Raw genomic sequence first — 20,791 nt, 5'->3', positions numbered from 1 at the left:
AGATTGAACAACAATCTTAACGACTAGAAGAAAGGACACATTTGTTTCTGCTTCGGTTTTCATGACAGGCGTTCCCCATAGCTCTTAAAGCAAGTCAAGTATCCAGCCAGAATCTCAGTATTGTCTAAACCCAGCTTTACTGTATCAGAATGTTCATTTTTTTATTCAAATATTAATTAAACATAAAAAAATCAACAGTCAGCACTGACCTTGTTGACCGTTTTTAAGGACAGTGGGGCATTTAAATGTGTTTCGGACACCCTTCGCTCCCCACCCTTCGCTCGGCCTGGGTGGGTCTGACTGCGGGGTGCCAAAAGTGGTGTCTGTGGCCAGTGATGTGAATTGACATGCTGTTTAAAAATGGATCAGTCTAAATTATTCAGTCTGTTCTTTTAGCATCAGCATTCAATGATGATGTCTCGTTGTCACGGAAACATAGTCCCATGATCCCGAGCCCACAGCTGAGTCCCCTCTGGAGGAGGGGAGAGAAAGAGATGCCCTGTAGCAGTCTCATCATTTCAACAGAAACCGAGAAGAAAACAAATAGTGTAACTATGGTGTCAGTGCCTATATGAAAAAAAATGTCTTTTCTAGAGAGTAAAAGACTATTTATATGTGCCCACTGGCAGCACAGTGCTAGTAAGGCTGACAGAAAATGGTATAAAATATTATGTGGTGTATAGCGTGAGCCACATGTAGAGGAAACACAATACCTGCCTGAAACTGATGAATACATGCAGGTGCGTCTCTGCCTCTGGCTTTTTTCCTCCTTCAGTCTCTCTCATTTAGAGCACACAACACACAGGATGGGTCCCAGGCTGCACTGGTCAAACTTTATGGATCTCCAGCGAGACATGAACACATGGAACAGTCATCTAGTTTCCAGCTGCTAGTGTGGAGCTTTTCTCAACCTCTCGCTAGGATCCTCTCTGTCTCTGCTGCATCTGGCAGCTGGCACTTCGTGCACTGGACATTTCTCAGCGAGGAAGAAATTGTAATAATTGTCAGCAAGCTCTGCATGTGTCTTCGCGCCTAAAAGTCTAAAAGTGCTTTTGTGTGTGTACAGTAAATATTTCTTTGTGTTCGGTTAGGCTGAGAAATTGCTCAGAGAACAGCTGGGGATTCAGACACTGATTCTGTCTTCCTCCTACAGTAAATGCTGGGATTTACACTCTGCCCAAAGCCCAGACACACAGCACTCTTGTGCCAAGAAGAACATGCATATGCATGCAATCATAAGCACATATTCACACAAAGGACTCTCCAACTTCCAAAGCTTGCATCACACTTTTCAGGTGATTTCATCATCTCTTAGTCATTTTTTATCCTAAGCTTTTCACCTTAAACAAACAACCATAATACGCACATTGATTTCAGAAAAAGGAAAAAGTGAGGAGCACAGTCTCTCGTGTAGAAATTGGTTTCTGTTCGAGCAGCTTTTGTTACCTGCTATTTCAATCTGTTTCTGTTTCACTCAGCAGCATTTTAACAAGTCATACTCAAACCGTCTTCAAACAAGCGTGCAGTATTAGAGGATACTGAAGCACAAAGAGAGGGTGTGACAGCTTTCCTAAATAACACAGACAATTTACTTTAGCTGATGCATAAGCTAATGTTGTGTTCACCATTATCCCTCCCCCCAAAAAAGAAGACACCTCTGATAACAGGTCACATTTACACAAAATAAATATTTCACTCGTCATTTGAGATGCCACAAAGCACAAAACTTAAAACCAGTTGGAATATGTTAATTCCCGCTGCAGCCATTTGGAGACACGCAGCCTGCTGTCTTCACAGTGTGAATCCAAATCCCACCATCCCAATCCAGCTTTCATCCCTGACTGTCAGCAGATGAGAGCTTCGTACACCTCTAGCAACTCACCCGGTGTGTGTATTTTTGTATGTTTGTGTGTACCCACCGAGGAGCTTGCTGTGCAAGCATATTCACAGCCAGAATTTCTGACAAGCCTAATGAATCTCCAGAGACCCACTACCTGCTAGCTCTCTCTTGTTCTGTCTTGTCTCCATTGTTCTCTCGCTTAGTTTTCTACCTTCTTGCACCCCCCACCCCTCCTTCCTCTTGCTGTTTGTCTGCTTAAACTGGCGCTGCCTCTCTTGCTGCAGCCGGTTCTGCCTCCATCAGCTAACAAGCTCCCTTCTTCTCTTCTGAGTGTCCACCTTATACTCTCCTCATTGACTCCCACAGAAGTAAATGGCCCAAGAGAGACCTTGATGTTGATGGGGGTGTGACAAATTGCTGAATTTCTCTCTCGTCATTGCCGAATGCGATTCAAACTTCTGCCATGTGTGAGAGGGAACCTCCTTCTAGAAAAGCTTTTAATTATAAGTACCAGTGGTTTATTAGTCATGCCTCAGCTCAGCTTGTCTGCCTAAAATCCATTACCTATGCCTGAGGAGGCCTTGTTAGTTCACAATTGATTGCATAATTACACAGCATTATGATACATTGGCCTCATCGTGTGGTAATCACAGTAATTAGGGAAATAATGTCTACATGAGGTCTACATGGGCAAGGAGGCAGAAGATCCATGACTGTGGAGAACAAAAGAACCCAATCCAGTTGCTCCAACATCCACCTTAAATGTCCCTCAAAGCACAAACACGAATGTGCACACATGTATATTTACATAGACTGCTCCAAAATGTCAGTCAGGAAGTTGTGACAGCGTTGCTGATCTGTTGTCTCACTCAAACTGAGGGGAAGTGAGCGCACACAGAGCATGAGTAATGAAACGCTTCACACTCATTTGGCTTTTGCACTTCAAATGAGATTGGCACAGTGCAGCATCTAAAACACAACCATTAGATCTATAATGACTCCGCAGCCTACTCCCCATGGACTGACTACTCGCGCAGACACACACACACACACACACACACACACAGAACCCTTCCAACCCCCAAATAGTCTATGCATTATGCATCCCACCCATCTGCCACTTTGTGAGCACTCTATCCCAAGGGGAAGAGATGGGAGGAGAAGAGAGGGAGGCACTCACAGCTGGATAGAGGAAAGAGACCGGGCTTTTCCACCCTCTCACCCTCTCTCTCATATCTCCGTCAGGATATGAGCTGCTGGAATGTGAGGGGCTCACCTGTGTTTGGGCTACAGACAGGTATGAGCATATGGCTCGGGTGTGTGAGTGATTTATAGATGCCCATGTCTTTTCTCTCTGTACGTGTGTGTGTTGATGGAGGTTAGTGTCTACCACTCGATGATGTGCACGGCCCAGCAGTAGGTGTAAGCTGTGTGTAAACCACAAGACTCAACATATCTGAGAAGCTTCAGTGTTACACATTTTTATATTCATGTGTGGAAACCCATCAAAGAAACTTGGATGCGTGTGGGTGTGTGTGAGACAGGGAGAGAGATGAGTGATATGCTTGTGTGTATATGTGTGTAACGGGATCAAAGTAGTAGAACAATTATCACTATGATTAGATTCACAGGCTTTAAAATTTCCCAGTTTTTGGAAGCGCTGCGCTGGTGTGCACAAAAGCGTGTCTCTTTATCCTGAAATGATTGCTCAAGAATCACAAGGCCTCTGCTTTTTTAAGTCAATGCGAGCTGGCAAACCGACTGACAAAACAAGTTTAGCTGCAGAGCGAGCTGGAGGCGAGAGAGAGGCAGTTTAAATAGTGCGTCTTTGTCTCGCAGCTGCCAAACATTCACCCTGACCCAAACCAAACTGCAACCCCATGATCCTCATCTGCCCTATTACATCCCTCAGCTGTTTCCTCTTCACTGCTCTGCGTGTGCAAATGTGCGTGTTTTTGCCCAGAGAAAATAGAGGCTTCATTGTCACCGCGTCGTCTGATGCAGCTGTGTGGCTTCAGATGTTTTTACACAAAGGATGAAATGATAGATGAGTGAAAGGAAGAGAGAAAATGATGAAGAAAACAGAAAAAAGAATGTGTGAATTTGACAAAACTCTCTTGTTTGTTTATCTGAGGTTTATCCATGACATCTTTCTTACTCCATTTGTGGCAAGAAAAAAAATGAAAAATCACTAGAACAGGCTCGTGTCCCAGCGGAGCAGGAAAACATTTGATAACACGAGTGTTTAGAAAGTCCATATTTCGAGCGCCAGTGTTTGTTTTGATCTAAAATTAATCTGGGCTAAAATGCTGATATATTGATTTGAGCTTTAATGAACACAAACTAAGCAGCAGCAGTAGTTGAGGAAATATTTACATCCCTAAGAACTTATAACTTGGTTTAAAAATATCTTTGCCATCTAAGAGTGGCATCCACAGACTTGTAATATGAAATTCATGCTATCTATTAGCGTGCTTATGCATTTTAGGACATTATTTCATTCCACATATTATATTCCCACCAGTAATTTTATTAGTTACAGTATTAGTTACAGTAGGGGGTTGGAAGATACAAAAAGGTGCTCGAAACATCCCTCAGAGATTTTGGTCCATATTTACACGATAGAGTCACACAGTTGCTGCAGATTCGTCAGCTGCACATCTGTAATAGGAATCTCTCATTACACCACATTCAAAAAGTGCTCTATTGCATAGAGATCCAGGAACTGTGTAGGCTGTTTGAGTTCAGTTAACTCACTGTCAACTTTAAGAAATCGGGTTGAAATGATTGGACCTTTTTGACATGGTCCGTTTTCCTGCTAAAAGCAGCCATCCAAAGATTGATACACTGTGGTCATAAAGAGATTAACTTGGTCAGCAGCAATACCTGGATAGGCTGCTGCATTGAAGCAATACTTGGTTTGTAGTAAGGGGGCCGAAGCGTGCCAAGAAAATGACACCACCACCACCAGTCTAAGCCATCGATATAAGGCAGAATGGATTTATTCGTTCATAAATGATAAATAATCATATGTCCATGATTACTACCATCATCACCACTTCCATTATGAGTATGAACAGTTGCAAAACAAAAGGGGTGTGGGGAGGTGAGGCATGCTTCAAATCTAAACCACATTTCAATAGTGAAGGCGTTTAAAGATAAGCTATCTTATCTTTACTTCACATTTTTAATAGATTGATCAATGCCACAATGGCGTAATATTTTATATATACAAAATAAGGAAGTTTAAAAAAATGCTAATAAAGTAAATGTATCTTAAAGCTGTACTTATGCAGAGAAAGCACGAAGAGAGTGCGAGAGAAGGGAAGGCAGGTTTTTTATTTTGGTTTTATGCTAATGCCACTCAGTCAATACACATCGACGGACTGTGCGGGGATAAAGAGGCCGGGGCTGAGAGTGTAAGGAGAGAAGCATCAATGTGATAATCTCCCACTCTGGCCTCCATTAAAGGAATTCCCTCCCGCTGATCTGAGTTCTCTGATGACGTTACATTTCTCTTCAGCATTTTAAAAAGATAAACTTACCCCACGATAACAGTTCTTGCTTTTCTCCACTCTGACACTTTCTGCATTGAGGCACCTGAAACCACCCTCAGCCTCATTTGCCTTTTCTTTTTTTGTGAGTGGGCAGACACAGGATGGTCTGATAAGGCCAACTCAGGTAAAACACAACATGAGTTCGGCCTGGGAGAGAAACAGCTATCAAAAAGGCTATTAAAGGATTTGGTTTCTACTTGCGTTACGAGAGGCTTTGATAGCTGGATTTTATCTGCTTTGTTATCGTCTCACATCAGGAATACAAACACACACACACACCTGTGCGCTCCTCTTACCTTTACCACACATCTATGAGTCAGGAATCAGGTGTGTGGAGCTTTTGTGCGTGTGCTTTGGTGGCTGGCACAGAGAATGAGAAGGGCACAGTTTATTACAATGCTGCGTACGGTGAAGTGGTGGAATGTGATTAAGTCCAATTTTGGGCTACTTGTTCATTTTTTTGTTTTTACATAATGCTGTCTGATTGTGTTTCACAGTGTTTTCATGGCATCATTTGATCATTTCACTGTGTGATACTGTTGTTGTTTTTAATAAAAGAGTGTGATGCCCTCACACAAATTATAATACACTTGATTCCGCTTCCACATTTGACTTTATAATATCCTCCTAACCCCTTCAAAACATGTAAATATTCCAACTCATTAAAAATGCTATTCAGTTTTTCTAAACTGGCTCAGGCTGTAGAGCAGATCAACCTATGATCTCATGTTTGAATGTAAGATTCAAATTTAAATCATATGTAGATGATATGTTTGTGTAAATGGGTGAATTTATGCATGCAAGCACTTTGAGTTTCATCATTCTGATGCTGCCATGTAATGTATGTGTTTCAAGATAAAGTGCACAGCAACACCCTGCGGGTAAAGCACATAAAAATAATCGATAATATATTTATAATATACAGCTGTATTTTTGTGTGTGTGTGTGCTGAAAACATGAGATTTTCATTTTAAACTGTTGAGCTTTTGAAAATAAGGGTTTAATTTTACACTGATGGCTTTAAAAAAAGCACAAGTGTGGGAGTAATTTGATATTGTGCCTTTGATGCGTTTGCAACAATGCGAGCTGTCAAGACTTACACACTCTGGCACACTCACACATGAACACACAGGTGTATTATGGTGAGTGGTGCGAGCTGTTGAATGATAGGCTGTTTGCAGTAGAGAGGTTTAGGGGAGGTATAGGCGGAGGTGGAGAAAGGCAGAAGTGGAGATGGGAGGCAGAGGTGTGGAGGTGAAGACAAGCTGGAAGTTTGGAAACAGATGGCCTTTGTATGTAACACATGCATTCATGGACGGGTGTGTGAATGCATGTGTTACTGGACAAAGTGTGTGTGTGTGTGTGTTTGGAGGGGGGTGAGTTAATTTCGGTGTGCTCAGATCTCTGGTCTCAGCTGTGGTGTAATTGATTAAATGAATTAGTACAGAATATATCCTGTGTTTTGTGTGTGTGTGTGTGTGTGTGTGTACTTGTTTAAACATCCTTGTGAGGACCAAAAATTGGTATGCTACTACATTAGTGGGGACCAAATCCTGCTCCTCATTAATTTAAAGGCAATTTTGAGGTTCAAAATGTGATTTTAAATATTATATGGAGTCCATTTCTGGAAGATTTGAAAACAAGTGTGTGTGTGTGTGTGTGTGTGTGTGTGTGTGTGTGTGTGTGTGTGTGTGTGTGTCAGATGGGTTATTAGAATGAAATATGAAATTAGTCTTGATGAAAAGCACCAGATATGCGCACATGTAATTGAATTAACCAGTCTGTGCTCCGTGTGTCAGCATAAATGAAATGTTCACCTTGCGTGCTTCATCCTGCTGAGAGGTGCATCACAGACAGACCGGCCAGTCAGGAGGCTGTTCTACTGTCAAAAGCACTGCTTGTTTAATTTCTGTCATAATAGGTATCCAGGATGTACAGCTGGGTGGGAAATTACAGTTAAATAACATTATGGGTCTTAGCAGGATGTTGGACCAGTAGGAGCCCTAAAACAGTTTTAGCCAGGCTCTGCTGGCAGGATGAACACCAGTCTTCCAAAAGAATTCACCTTATTTGGTGTTTTGATGGTAACGAGGAGCGCTGTCTAATGTACCAAGGTATATATGGGCTATAGATGTTTTTAAGTTTTAAAATAATTTGATGGAATTATTTATTTATATATTATAGCCAGCAACTTAACAGCTAACTTAAATAGATTAGCCAACATTCTTTCTCTTTTAAGTTGCTTGTGTTCTTGGGCAGTTCAATCTAAATCTAATGTGTTATATTCTGTGAGTCATTTTTATTCTTGAAAGTGGTTAGGGCAGTTGCCTCACAGTAGTTAAGATTCTTGGTTCAAATCTGCAGACTGGCGTCCATCTGTAGGAAGTTTGCATGTTCTTCCCATGCCTGAGTGGATTCTCCCTGAATACTCTAGCTTCTGATAAAAGATGTATGTCTGCTTAACTAGTGTTTCTCCGTTAGCCCTGCAGGTCACATGTGACAGACTATGACCTCACGCTATGACAGTTTTGATGAGGGCAACTGCAACCCTGAAACGGATAAGCAGAAGAAAGTGGGTGAATGGTGGAAAAGTGCTGTTTGCTTCTAAATATAGTGGAGTAGAGGTATAAAATAGCATCACAACAGCAATACTTGAATTACCATAAAGTACCTTAAAATACTACCACTAATAAATGTCAATGTCAGTGATCATGAAACCATGTGATAACACCTCCTGCTCAAAAGTCTCTGTTTGAGGCTTCTATATCACAGGGATCTTCTGGTACTGCTAAAGTTCACTGCTGATCTGCATCCACTTGTCCCCTAAGAGTTAAGGTTCGATACAAATCAGTGCAAGGCTGTTATGAGTGATCATAACAGTCTTATCTTATGATGTAATATGTCTCTCCTGGTAAGAGTGGTCTCTTTCATAGTGACAATAACCCCATCCACCAGACATGAGGGGGGTCACTAAACGATTTGATGATGATGGAAATCAAGTCAATTAAATGCTGTTTATGTATCACACTCATCACATCTCAGTCGAAATGAGCATCTATGGGATATTTTAAACTAGCTCTCTCAACCACCATCATCAAAACATCAAATGAGAAAATATCTTTTGGAAGATCAGAGACTCAGAAATGTATGACTTCTGGACTCATCTCCAAGGTGAATTCAAGCTTTTCTTCTTACACTTTACATTGCTTTTTCCCCTTTAATTTTTTCTTTAAATATGTATGCACATACTACACATAGATGTATATGCTATTGTGTAGTATGCCAAAATTAGTTAAAAAATATTAGCATACACATACTGCAAAGCAATATGTTACAAGATCTCCTCGGTCATCTCAGACAGCCTTCCTCACCAGCAGCGTGCACGTTATAAAAATCAGACACACATTATCTGCCCTGACCACACTCACTGTAAAATCTTCAAGAGTTCTGTGTTTAGTTTAGAGACGCATTCAGAGTGGCCGTGACTGAATCCGAGTCATGCTACAGCTGCTCTGACACACAGCACATAAAGTAGCCACAGAGCAGGGTTATTTGATGAGTGCTTGCTTATACTCGCATCCATATAAACAGGTTAAAGCCAGGGTTGTCGAGTTTGGCAGAACTTAATAGATAATAGAAGATTACACCAGGAAGCCCTGCACGTACGCACAGAGAACAAACACAGGGTAGATTTGCAGACTTAGTAAAAAATTATCTAACTGTAGATGCTTCGGTGCTTGCTTTGAAATTTACCCAACTGTAAACTTTACGTGAAAAAGCAGGCTTGGCTCAGTTTCAATTTTTTTTCTTTTTTTGTTGCTATTAAAGATCTTAAATCCACAACCTTCAGAAAGTTATTCATTTATGAATTACAGCTGGAACAATAAAGATAGCAAGGCACAAGTTACTTTGCATATATTTAGTGGCTGTCATTATCTCTGTTTACACTCCCTCCTGAACTTTCGGCAGTTTTGTTCTTTTTACTTTACAGCATTACGATGGTTTCGGTGTGAACATGTTTGGACGGTGTGTTACAGACATCATCTGGGCATTGTGTTTAGTTCTGTGTCTGTCAACATATTTTTATTTTTTTTATTTTTTCCAATAAGGTAAGGAAGGATACAAACTTATTAAATCAAGTTTAATGTACGCTACATGTTTTTCCATTCAGTTTGTTTAATTCTTAGGAAGCACAAAATAAAAACTCAAGCATGGACTAAGCTACTGTGTCACTGAATACAGACTGAATAACAGCACACAAAACATCCAGCTAATTTCACTGATTAATTAATTATTAATTACAATACTGTGCAAAGGCCTTGAGTCTTTAGTTTTTGTATAATTTGGCATACCTCAGCCTTTTCTCTCGGTTTCCCTTTCTTAAGAATAGCTTCTTGACAGCCACCCTTCCACTGAAACCATATCTGATGAGACTTAAGCAAACAGTAGATGGATGGAGTGCAGGGTCAGATGCATCTGTCAGGTCTTGTATCAGGTCTTTGCTGGATTTGTTCCTGTTTCTTAAAGACATGACTTTAGATACTTTTCGTCTGCTGAAGATCATTTTTAAGGTCTTTCACTTGTGCAGTTTCATTAAAAAAAAACCAAATTTAAGGACACACAGCACATCATGTCAACTAAAGAAATTAAAACAAATGCTGTGTTTTTGAATCAAACTGCTAGTTTCCAAGTGTCTAAAGTTACAGTGTAGACACTACACTGGTGTTAGATACCAGTTTGTGCTTGAATGATTCATAGGTCAGTGTTAAGTTGCTTAACAAACAAACAAACAAATGATCAGGTATAAGGACTATACCTGAAAATAAGTGAAAATAAGTAAAAAAGCAGAAAATGTCCAAAACAAATCAAAACTGTGAAAGATCTTTAGAAAGCCTGGAGAAGCATTGCTCAAGACCACTTTATAAAAAATCACAAAAAAGCCTGGAAAAATATAAAGACAGACTTTTGCCCAATACTGTATATCCCCGAGTTTAATAAGTGGATTTATATGATTTATGATTTCTATTATAGCCATGGGGAACACATGGGGTAGACTGGATATGACTTATGAGATTAAGAGGTGTCCTTTTGGAGTATTTCGAGTGTAGTATGGTTAATTTTCAAACACTTATTTGATGTGGGATTTCAGAAACAACAGACATACAAAATAAAAGGGAAATTGTTTGCACTTACCTGTATTTGTGCAAACTAGAAGTACTAATAATGATATAAATCCTATCAGTACTAAAATATAAAATGTGATTTTATTGTTACTCTTAAGAGGCTTATTTACCTGTGAATGAATGCCATTCTAATTACACCTTGTAAAATCCTTTAACATTTCCACAGCTACTGAATAGCCTCCCTTATTTTTGCAACATGTTTGCATTAGTATTTCTATTCCTTTTACATATTAAACATGAGTTAAGATTTTTTTTCTGAATAACATTTTTGTTCATCGTCAAATGTTCGACTTCCTTTTGTATTTTGTTCTAATGTTCTTGCTGTTCGTGCGCAATTAAATAGTGAATTGAATAAATCAATAAGCTCATTATTATTTTTAGTTTATACAGTGCTGCTTTACCTAGACTTCATAACTTTTATCAGATTTTTATTTATTTGTTTTTGTCCTATTTTATATACTCTCTCTCTCTCTCTCTCTCTCTCTCTCTCTCTCTCTCTCTCTCTCTCTCTCTCTCTCTATCAATGTGGTATAGGCGGGTTTTCCGCCAGCAGGGTTTGGTTGATTCTCTATTGATTTGCTGGGGTGGGAGAGGAGGAGGAGGAGAAAGTGAAATGGGAGGAGAGCAGGAGAAACCTCCGCCTGGCCGGTGAGGGAGGGAGGGATATGATTGTGCGTGTTCTGGACGAGAGAGGAGAGTGATCATAATCAAGGCAAAAGTCCGGCTTGCAGCGGGAGCGCACTCTAATCACGTGGGGTTTGGATTTGTAAAGGAGAGAAAAAAGTAAAAGTGTCGACGAAGTGACTTCTGGTTGTACTTTGTATTTTCTTTCCTCTCTGTGCCTTTCCACCTCCCCCTCCGCCCTGCATTCCGCGGAGCAGCTGTGTTTTAATGCCCCTGCGCACCCGTGGAGGAGAGGAAGGAGAGAAGAGTGAAGAAGAAGGGGCAGAAGAAGTAGTGAGAAGGCCTGGACACCACCCGTCCTCGCCCTCTGGAGGTCTGTCCACTCTCCCCTCCTGGCCCTGCATGGACGGGGATGGGGAGAGCCGGATGCTGTTGCCGCGGGGCTGAGCGCCTCACCTCCCCGTCTATGGTGCGCCGCTTCCGGCCGCTTCTACTGCTGATCATCGCTCTGTGCTGCGGTGCTCACATAGGTAACTAATCACACTTGCAACACTGCAACACCCAGAATCTCTTTGGGTCACAGTAGCAACTGATCTGTAATTTATCTACTTTCATATTCAGTGATGAACTAATTACTGCGGACTCCATCAGCTATAACCATAGTAACAACATTTCTTTTCAGTCGCCATCACTTGATGGTGATTGAAACACTTTGTTAGTTATTAAGCATTTGTAATCACTGTGCGGTTGATCCTTGTGTTGGGCCCAGTGCTGCCTGACAATGGCTCTCTCTAAAGCGGCAGTGCAGCAGTCTGAGCACGGATCGAGTTTCTCCTCTCTCCTGGGCCGTCATTCTCCTGTCTGCCTCTTAATGGCTCATGGAGGAGGGGGAGAGAAGGCAGGAGCGAGCTACCTCTCCTCTTGTCCATATAAACCAATTCTTTTAGTGCACTCGTTTACAGAAAAAACAAACAAACAAAACAAAACAATCTATTCCACCGCTGCACATCATAAAATGTAAAAGGAAGTTGTGCTGTGATTTAAATCTGGCCAAACCTAAATAAACATGTAATGTTGAGCTGATGCTGATTAATAATGTCTATTGTAAGAAATAGGATCAGATAATCTAATTTAAGAACATATTCTTGAATGTCCAACATATTTCTCTTTATATTTGTGGATGTTTATCTTTTAAAACCCCTACAATCATCCAAGGCTTGTTAGAAAAACAACAACAACAAAAAAACCCCAATGAATTTAATAAATGAAGAGCCTGTTAACTGGACGTTAACAAGGTGTCTGCAAGGATTTCTGACACTAAACTCAAATGTGACAGTTTTGACATACTTCTGTTTTCTGTGGCTTTGCAGAGCTCTTTACTTTTTTGTGAAACTGTTTGCTGGTCTGGTTTTCTGTCTCGTAAAGATACAGAAGCATTTTACATTTGGTGCAAAAAGGCAGCAAAAAAAAAAAAAAAAAAAAATCAAATCTGGCTGAGTCTGAGTGTTTTTGTCTGTGCAGGGGGTCGGCTGTCTGTAGAGCAGTCACACCTCCAGTAATTAGTTTAACACAGCGCAGGCAGTCGGACAAAATGGGAACACAGAGAGAGACCCACTTCACATTAAAGACCGTCTTGGCACCTATGTTGCACGTGCGTCACCTGGAAAGAATGTGTTTTTTTGTTTGTTCTTTTTTTAGTTTGTCCAGCCAAACAGAATGTTTTATTTGTTAAAACTTGTACATGTTTTGGGGTATTTAGATACATTTCTTTGTTGTAAGCCCCATGTGTCTGTTTAGGCAGGGAGGAAGGAGGGTCTGAATTGTTGACTATTGTTCACAGTGTCTGGCCGACGACAGAGAGAGTGAGCTCCTGTAAAGCTTTGCAGCTTAAAGCTATGGAAAGGGTGTTTGTGTGATTTGAGCTCAGCGTGTGAGAGAGTGCACACAACAAGGTGATCAATAAGCACTTCTGGAGCTATTCCCTTGGTTGAGAAATGATCCCAGTAGATCCTTTCCTGATCTCCAGAGATCAAAGGAGTTGAAGGCAGCGAGATTGGGAGGCAAAAAAAAAAAAAAATGCTAAACCGAGCCATTGAGATTCAGCTGGTTGATCTTATGACCTCTGTCTGATGGTAGAGAAGGTGCCTCAGGAAGAGAGGCAGTAAGGAGGTGAGGCTGGCCAGGGAATGAGGCTGAGGGGGCTGAAAGCAGAATAGTGCTGAAGGAGGCAAGTGATTGAAGCTACAAAGGAAAAAAAAGAGAGAAAACTGAAGATATGAGAGAGAAGAAGATTCGAGTCCTGTGGGATTATATTGAACGCGAGGAAGACAGAGGATAAGGAGCAATGTTGAAGGCAATTTTAAACACACGAGGAGTTGTGTATTCTCCTCTTAATAGTATTTGCCAGCCACCGCAGTATTCATCACCTCGGCTTTACTTGGCAAAAAATATGCTAATTTAGAGAAACTGTTTACAAAGGAGATCACATGAATGTTTTCAGAAGCAAATAAGAAAATTGTGCTTTAACATGTAACGTGTAAATATTACAGACGTTATTAAGCATCATATGGAAATCCTAGTTTTTATTTCCGAGAGGTCAGAGTGCAGGGTCAGCATGGGAGCGACACAGTGGTGTAAACTTCAACAGAAGCTTTCCGTCAGTAAGGTTTTGCAGATCGATGGTTTAATGCCAGAGCCCTGCAGTCAGAGGGTCAGCTTGCTTCTCGCTAAGTTATCCTTCGGAGAAAATATTAGTGAATAAGTGCTTTTTGTGCAGCAGCTCATGATCCTGATAACTTCTGAAAGAGAACAAACTGCTCTGATTAGATTGGGAGTCGCATTTGGGTACTGCAGGCTAGATTGGAGGGAAAGAAGGAGGCTGTTGGTGCACCAGTCAAAGACACAATGTGTCCTCAGTACTCAGACCTGTCTGTGCAGCGGTGGTTGGCATAGGAGGCAGCCTGTGTGTGTGTGTGTCTGTGGGTTGGTGTCAGTATTTAACAGTTAGGAGAAAGATTCTAAAGCGCAGTGTGAGTGAGGGTCCGTACCTGCACCCCGAATAGCAAAATTCAGAGCATTACTGCCCCCATTTGGTGGCATCACACTCCTTCATGCTCTAAAATCAGATAAATCGACAGAGAATAGCGGATGTGTGCTGCCAGCTGGTTAAGTGATGGAGTAACGTTTGAGTGATCGTTTCTGTAAAAACTCTTGCACTTTCGGCCTTTTCTTGGCCATTAAGAGACCATCATCTAAAGATCACCGACTGTGTGTGGTTAACGGAAGTACAAGCAGCATTCTTTCTAAGATAGCTATTGCTGTGTGTGTGTGTGTGTGTGTGTGTGTGTGTAGCTGCTCATACACTGCAGAGCCTCTCTCTCTCTGGCCTAATCTAATTGGAGCACGTTGTGACTAATGCATTAGGTCTGGTCTCTAATCTCTTTCTCGCTCTATCTTTCTCTCTCTCTCTCCGATGATCTATGATATAAAAGGCGACTTTGACCCTCGTTACATTTAGAAACGCAGAAAAAGATAAAACATCAGGGAAATCTGTTTCTGATGGCTACACGAGGTGCATTTTTGATTATGTTTTTCCTCTGCAGAAGCCACCCAGGATCACTAACACAATTATTCAGCACCTTGCTGACGAAGATTATTAGCTTCAAAAAGTCACTGTGTTGTGTTTGTATTCACAGCACAGCTGCTTTGCCCTGTTCCCTTTGTCTATAATGCTCTATATGCTGTGTGCTCCTTGGCTGTATGGGCACTTTTATCTCACTGCTTGTGGTAAAACATGCTTCGTCTTCCCTCTCTCCGGTTGCTCTTTGGTTTATTACACTTCAGGTTTATTACGCTCACAGAGCGGCACTGATGATTGATCCAGACTTTCAATCAACAGCTGGTTCTTTTTCTAGTTTTATTAGGTTTTTATTAGACTGTAAAAAGACTCATATCACTGCGTGCTTAAAATCAAAGCTTTCTTCACACGTAACCTTGGTAGTCTTGTGTGATTTCACAACCCTTTCACTTCCACTGAGACATAACTGTGTCTAGTTCATGCCTAAATTATCAGACATGTGTGTATTATATATTAGTATTCCAGACTCTATCTGTGTGTCCTCTTCAGGTCAGTGCCAGGTGGCCACACCTCAGTGTCGTATCCAGAAGTGCACCACCGACTTTGTCTCCCTGACCTCCCACCTGAACCCTGCGGTGGATGGCTTTCACACTGAATTTTGCAAGGCTTTGCGTGCGTACTCGGCCTGCACTCAGAGGACAGCAAAGGCCTGCCGTGGAAACCTGGTCTTCCACTCGGCTGTTCTGGGCATCTCAGACCTAATGAGCCAGAGAAACTGCTCCAGAGACGGCCCCACTTCTCCCACACACCCTGAGATTCCCTTTGAGCCATGCAACTATCACAGCCGCACTCAGCACGCCCACACGCAATCCCATGCACACGCTCACTCACACTCACACACTCACAGCCACAGCCACTCTCGGGCTGAGTACCTGTTTTGTGGGCTCTTTGGTGACCCCCACCTGAGGACATTCAAGGACAGCTTCCAGACTTGTAAAGTGGAGGGAGCATGGCCTCTTATTGATAACGACTACCTTTCAGTGCAGGTCACTAATGTTCCTGTGGTTCCTGGCTCCAGTGCAACAGCAACCAATAAGGTAAGGAACCGGAAACTGGCTTTTGGGCTCTTATTTTTCCATTTTTGAAGCTGAAACACTCTTACAAGTGCAAGCAGGGTTAACAGTCTAGTTATATATCTCTTGTTTGGGTTTCCATAATGACGTCCAAGCTACTTTTATGCACGTCAGAATAAGAAATCTTATCAAAGTCAAACTGGAAAACATGCTCTCCTTGACTCTCATGCTGAGTGTTTCTCGCTCCCATAGACTCACAGGTGTAAGGCAAACAGCCTCAATCTTGTGACTCTTAACTCTTGTGACTGAAGCAGTGTTAGAAACCTAACTTGGTTAATGTCTGCGTACAGCCTGACCTTTAATAACATGAAATGAGATGTGTGAAAGGACCCACTGTTTACTTATGTGTGTGTCTGCAAGCACTTGTGCGTGTGTCTCATAAGTTCACGAGTGGCACTCCTTGCGCTCTGCTTACGGCACTGTGTGTCTTAGAGGACACAGTGCAGAAGACGCTCACTCACAAGCACACACGCAGGCACACACCACTAAATGGATGACGAACCACACAAGGTGATCTTTGTGGTGTTAAAGAAGCAATGTTGTTTCCCCGCGATCATCTGCACTTTCTAGCACAGTCGATAGCTTTAATTATTAAAGGACATACACACCCGTGCATACACTTAGTCACGCACACACTCGCAGAAACACACACACATTAAGCAAATAGTACAGCTGCTACACTTTGGAGCTGTAGGTTTGACCTTGTGTCAGAGGTGGGGCAAGTTATTAGTCACGATTATTAAGGACACAGACACGCACACATACACACTCTTTCACACACATTAACGGCCCTCCAGGCTTAATGGCCTGCCAGGTCTCATTCCTCACGGCTGTCATATGAACAAAGCAGCCATTCACCGGAACTATGATGCTAGTGCTAACCGTAATGCTCACACCACACCCTGCATCTACCACTTCCAGCTTCCACTCACCACTGGATCCCTGTGTGTGTGTGTGTGTGTGTGTGTGTGTGTGTGTGTGTGTGTGTGTTTCTGCCAGCCTGTGTGTTCGTGTGCGTGCATGTGTAAGCATGTTTGCATAGCTGTGTCAAATTACAACTTGTTAAAAAGTCATTAAGTCATTTCTCAAATGTAGCCTGATGAGAGTTGGTGACCTGTGCAGTGGGTGAGTGTTGATATTTGTGAAAAACAGACAGATGGAAATTTCTTCTGCTTGTCATGAGATTTTTTTTTCTTGATTCAATTATTAACAGTTTAGTGCATAAAATGAATTAAACTGAATAAATTGACTCTTTTTATTTTAGGAACCCCAGGATGCTCAGTTACAACACAAAAAAGGGAAATGTATCAAACATTTGTTTAAAAGGTTTAAACTAACCAGATAGTTGGAATTGCAGCTTATTATTATTTTATGATTTATTAGGATTTTCTGTCTTCCTGATCAACCAAAGTGCAGCTATATTCATATTTTCTGTTTTGTTCAACTAGCAGTCTGCTTGCTAAAGATATTTCATTGACAGGGTCCAAAAGCCACTGAAATTCATTAGGAAATTATTAAATTAGTTGGTGATTAATTTACTTTCAATTTACTTGCTCTATTCATCTTTTTGATTACAATTGTTTCTATCATGTAAAATGAAATTAATGAAATGTCTCAATAACTGTAAACTGAACACATTTGAAGTGTTCCTCTAAGTTACCTGATGCTCTGCTGCTTTATAGATCACCATCATCTTCAAACCCTACGAGGGCTGTACGGACCAGAGGGTCTACCAGGCCGTCACGGACAACCTTCCGGCTGCCTTTGATGATGGAACCGTGAGCAGTGGCGACCCCATGCACAATTCTGCTGGTGCAGACGGAGCAAGCAGGAAGGTCCGGGCTCTGTGGATCTCCGAGCGCAGCCCAGGGCGCCACGTGGAGCTGCACGCTGGCTACATCGGCGTGACTGTAATTGTTCGCCAACTGGGGCGCTACTTGACCCTGGCGGTGCGGATCCCAGAGGAGCTGGCTCAGGCCTACGATGCCACCCAGGACCTGCAGCTCTGCCTGAACGGCTGCCCCAGCGCAGAGCGCATCGACCAGGCGGGGCATCTTCCCCTGCCCGTCTCCCCTCCTGCGCTTGGCCTGCAGCTTCAGCAGCTACGTCGGCCAAGCTACTCCTCACAGACACAAACATCCGCCTACGGCTCCACGCAGGTCTCTGGTGTGGAGGGGGCGAGGGAGCGGTGCAGGGAGCAACTGGAGGTAGAGGACATTTACTTCCACTCCTGTGTGTTTGACCTCCTGACCACCGGGGATGCTAACTTCACAGTGGCAGCATACAGTGCGCAGAAGGATATGGAGAGTCTCCATCCACACCGGGACAGCTGGAGGATCTACCCCCGTAGTTTTGCCACCTCCTCTTTACACTTTGATTCTCAAAATTTCAAACGGCTTGCCCTGCTCCTGCCATGTTTTCTGAGCACTGTGTTGATGTAATAGCGGGAGTCTTTGTGTGCGCCTGCATGTGTGTAGGTCTGGGTATGTGTGTGCACTACAAATAAATGGTTTGGAAGTTTTTTGCTGAGCACTGATACTTAACACTGGCACCTGTTTCTTGCAGTGAGGAACCAGCAGCCTGAGCAGTTATTAGGACTTTAATTTTCTTTAAAGGTGAAAGACCTCCCAGTGGACGCAGGACATGCTGGTGTCACTAACTATAAGAGAATCAGCTCTCTGGAGGTAAAAAATGCAAAATAAAATAAACAAGACGTCACGACGGCTTCTACAATCTGTCTTCAACTTTGGATAGAACGCACCTGACAATGACACAAATGTCTCTGTGTGTTTAAATTGACTGTAAATAGTTCATTTTGTCTTCAGTGCACTGTGTAATGGAGTCAAGTTTGTTTTTGTGCCATTTGATGTGATTTTTTTTGAATACCTCAGATGAGGAGGTTTGTTTTAACAAATGCACTTTATTTTAATTTTTTCCACAAATCCACATCAGTGTTTTTTTGTTTTCTTTCACTTCATGTCCTCCATTAAAACTAGCTCAAACTTTGGAGCTCTGTGATTTGGTTTTGGATCCTTTCACAGTAAAAGTAAGTAGAACAATAGGAGATGTCATTTATTTTTAAGTGCAACAAGTACTAGCTGATTTGCTTCAGCATTTTATTTTAAGTAATGTGAGCTGTTCTGTTGAATGTATTTTGAAACTCGTCACAGCGAATGCCATCAGTACTACTTTGTTTTTCTCATGCCTGACTTTGACTGCTTGTGTGAGTCTGTGTGTTTGTGGGTGCTTCAGTGTTTTTCTTTTAATGTGTCAAAGTGTTTTCATTTCAGCTGATTTGCATTAGAAGAAGTCCCGCCTTTTTGCTAAGACGCTGTGACTTTACAGGCTTGTGTTTTTTACTCGGTCTACTTTTTTTTATTATTCGTATAATTTGAGCCAAAGACAGATTTTATTTTTTTTTGTTTCTTGTGCAGCGAAAATCAAAACTCAACACCAAACCAGCACCCTCCACCCTCTCGGATTCTTTTTCTCCCTAGTTTTTAAACTTACTACTGTAGATTGGTTTTGTTGGAACTGACAAGCTGCTCCTTGTTGGGATACATGTAAAATACTGGAGAGAAAGCAGTGCAAATTACTGAAGAAACCTTATCATGCTAGGCTGTGTTTTCTGCATCAGCGTTGTGTTTTAAGAATTTGATACCTGGTAGAAGTTTCTACCTTTAAAAAAAGCCTGTGAGCCTTTTGAACATGTAACATTCTCTGTAATTACGCCAAGTTTGTTTGACGATATTGGTTCATCTCAGTTTTTTTTGTTGTTTTTTTGGCATTGTGGTCTCTTACAACATGTGTGAGTGAAGAGTGACTGATCAATGTTGAAATACTTAACTTATTTATGAACGTAGTGCCCCGTAGAGGAAGTTAAGCTCCATATTCTTGCTGTTAAATAATAATTTAAAAAATGTCAGATGTGATTGTACTGCCACCTAGTGGTAATCTGTTGATATGTCAGTGTGTTACTCAAGGCTCTCAAAAAAAGGAAAAAAAAGGAAATAAACTGTGTGAGTGTTTTATTTAAAAAAGCGAACAAACATGAAAGTCAACACAGTTCGATTTTACTGTCTATTAATTTTACATTCACAGGAATATAAAAAGAAAAATGAATATACTAATAAAGTAAAACAGTATTAATGAGTAAACAAACAAACAAAAAAAAATGAACAAACTTTGAGCTGAAATTCACCCACAGGAGTTTAGAGTTAAATAAGAGCGAGACTGTACACACACACCTTCCCACAGAAGCATTAAGCCATCTGTCTGTGGTTAGCTTTTGATCAGATAACAGGTTTGGCCTCACAAACACGATCTGTTTTCAACTGCCAAAGGCAGCGACACCTGGATGTCTCTGTGAAAAGGCTGAAAAAGGCGCGTCTTTAAGCGTTACAGCATACTCCTGTCATCCTGGCAATGGATCATTTCCCGTTTAATCCGTCAAACCATGTCCTTAAAATCAACCACGAGTGGGAACATACTCATTATCTTCCAGTGAAGAAAACTCCTCTATGAAGACTTCAGACCAGAAACAGTTATCCTCTCTAGGTTAGTTTCCTTGTCAAGGTCATATGTTGCATGAGAAACCCATTTCCATCGATCTGAAAAGTCAAATACTCCGTTCAGACTTACATAATTAAATAAAATCAAATGAATTACACTCATAGAAATACATGAAGATTTACATACGTATAATAATCAATGACATGCAAAGGTACATCTGTGTACTGCATGATGGTACTTACCACTTAATAACAACATAAATGGTCATCAGAGTGTCAAAGGCGAGGATCTTCATGAGAAGCAGCCTCATAACCAGGATAACCACTGTGTTTGTCCACACATCAATGCCTGAGAGCAAACCATGC

At 41.6% G+C, this 20,791-nt stretch overlaps 1 protein-coding gene across 1 annotated transcript; it reads left to right on the top strand.

Annotated features, from left to right (window-relative positions):
* The first annotated feature begins 11,265 nt into the window (after positions 1–11,265).
* On the top strand, positions 11,266–18,710 carry rgmb (repulsive guidance molecule BMP co-receptor b). Its single transcript, XM_085368185.1, has 3 exons — positions 11,266–11,734; positions 15,331–15,878; positions 17,597–18,710. The coding sequence occupies exons 1-3, from the start codon at positions 11,617–11,619 to the stop codon at positions 18,353–18,355; spliced, it is 1,425 nt and encodes a 474-aa protein (XP_085224311.1). The 5' UTR covers positions 11,266–11,616; the 3' UTR covers positions 18,356–18,710.
* Positions 18,711–20,791: the final 2,081 nt, after the last annotated feature.

The sequence above is a fragment of the Diplotaxodon limnothrissa genome, linkage group LG12 (genome assembly GCF_057381915.1).
Source record: "Diplotaxodon limnothrissa isolate DT_005_m linkage group LG12, D_limnothrissa_male_GT1.1, whole genome shotgun sequence".
Lineage (NCBI taxonomy): Eukaryota > Metazoa > Chordata > Actinopteri > Cichliformes > Cichlidae > Diplotaxodon > Diplotaxodon limnothrissa.
Note: the sequence above shows the minus strand (reverse complement) of the source record. Positions and strands in the feature narration are given on the sequence as shown.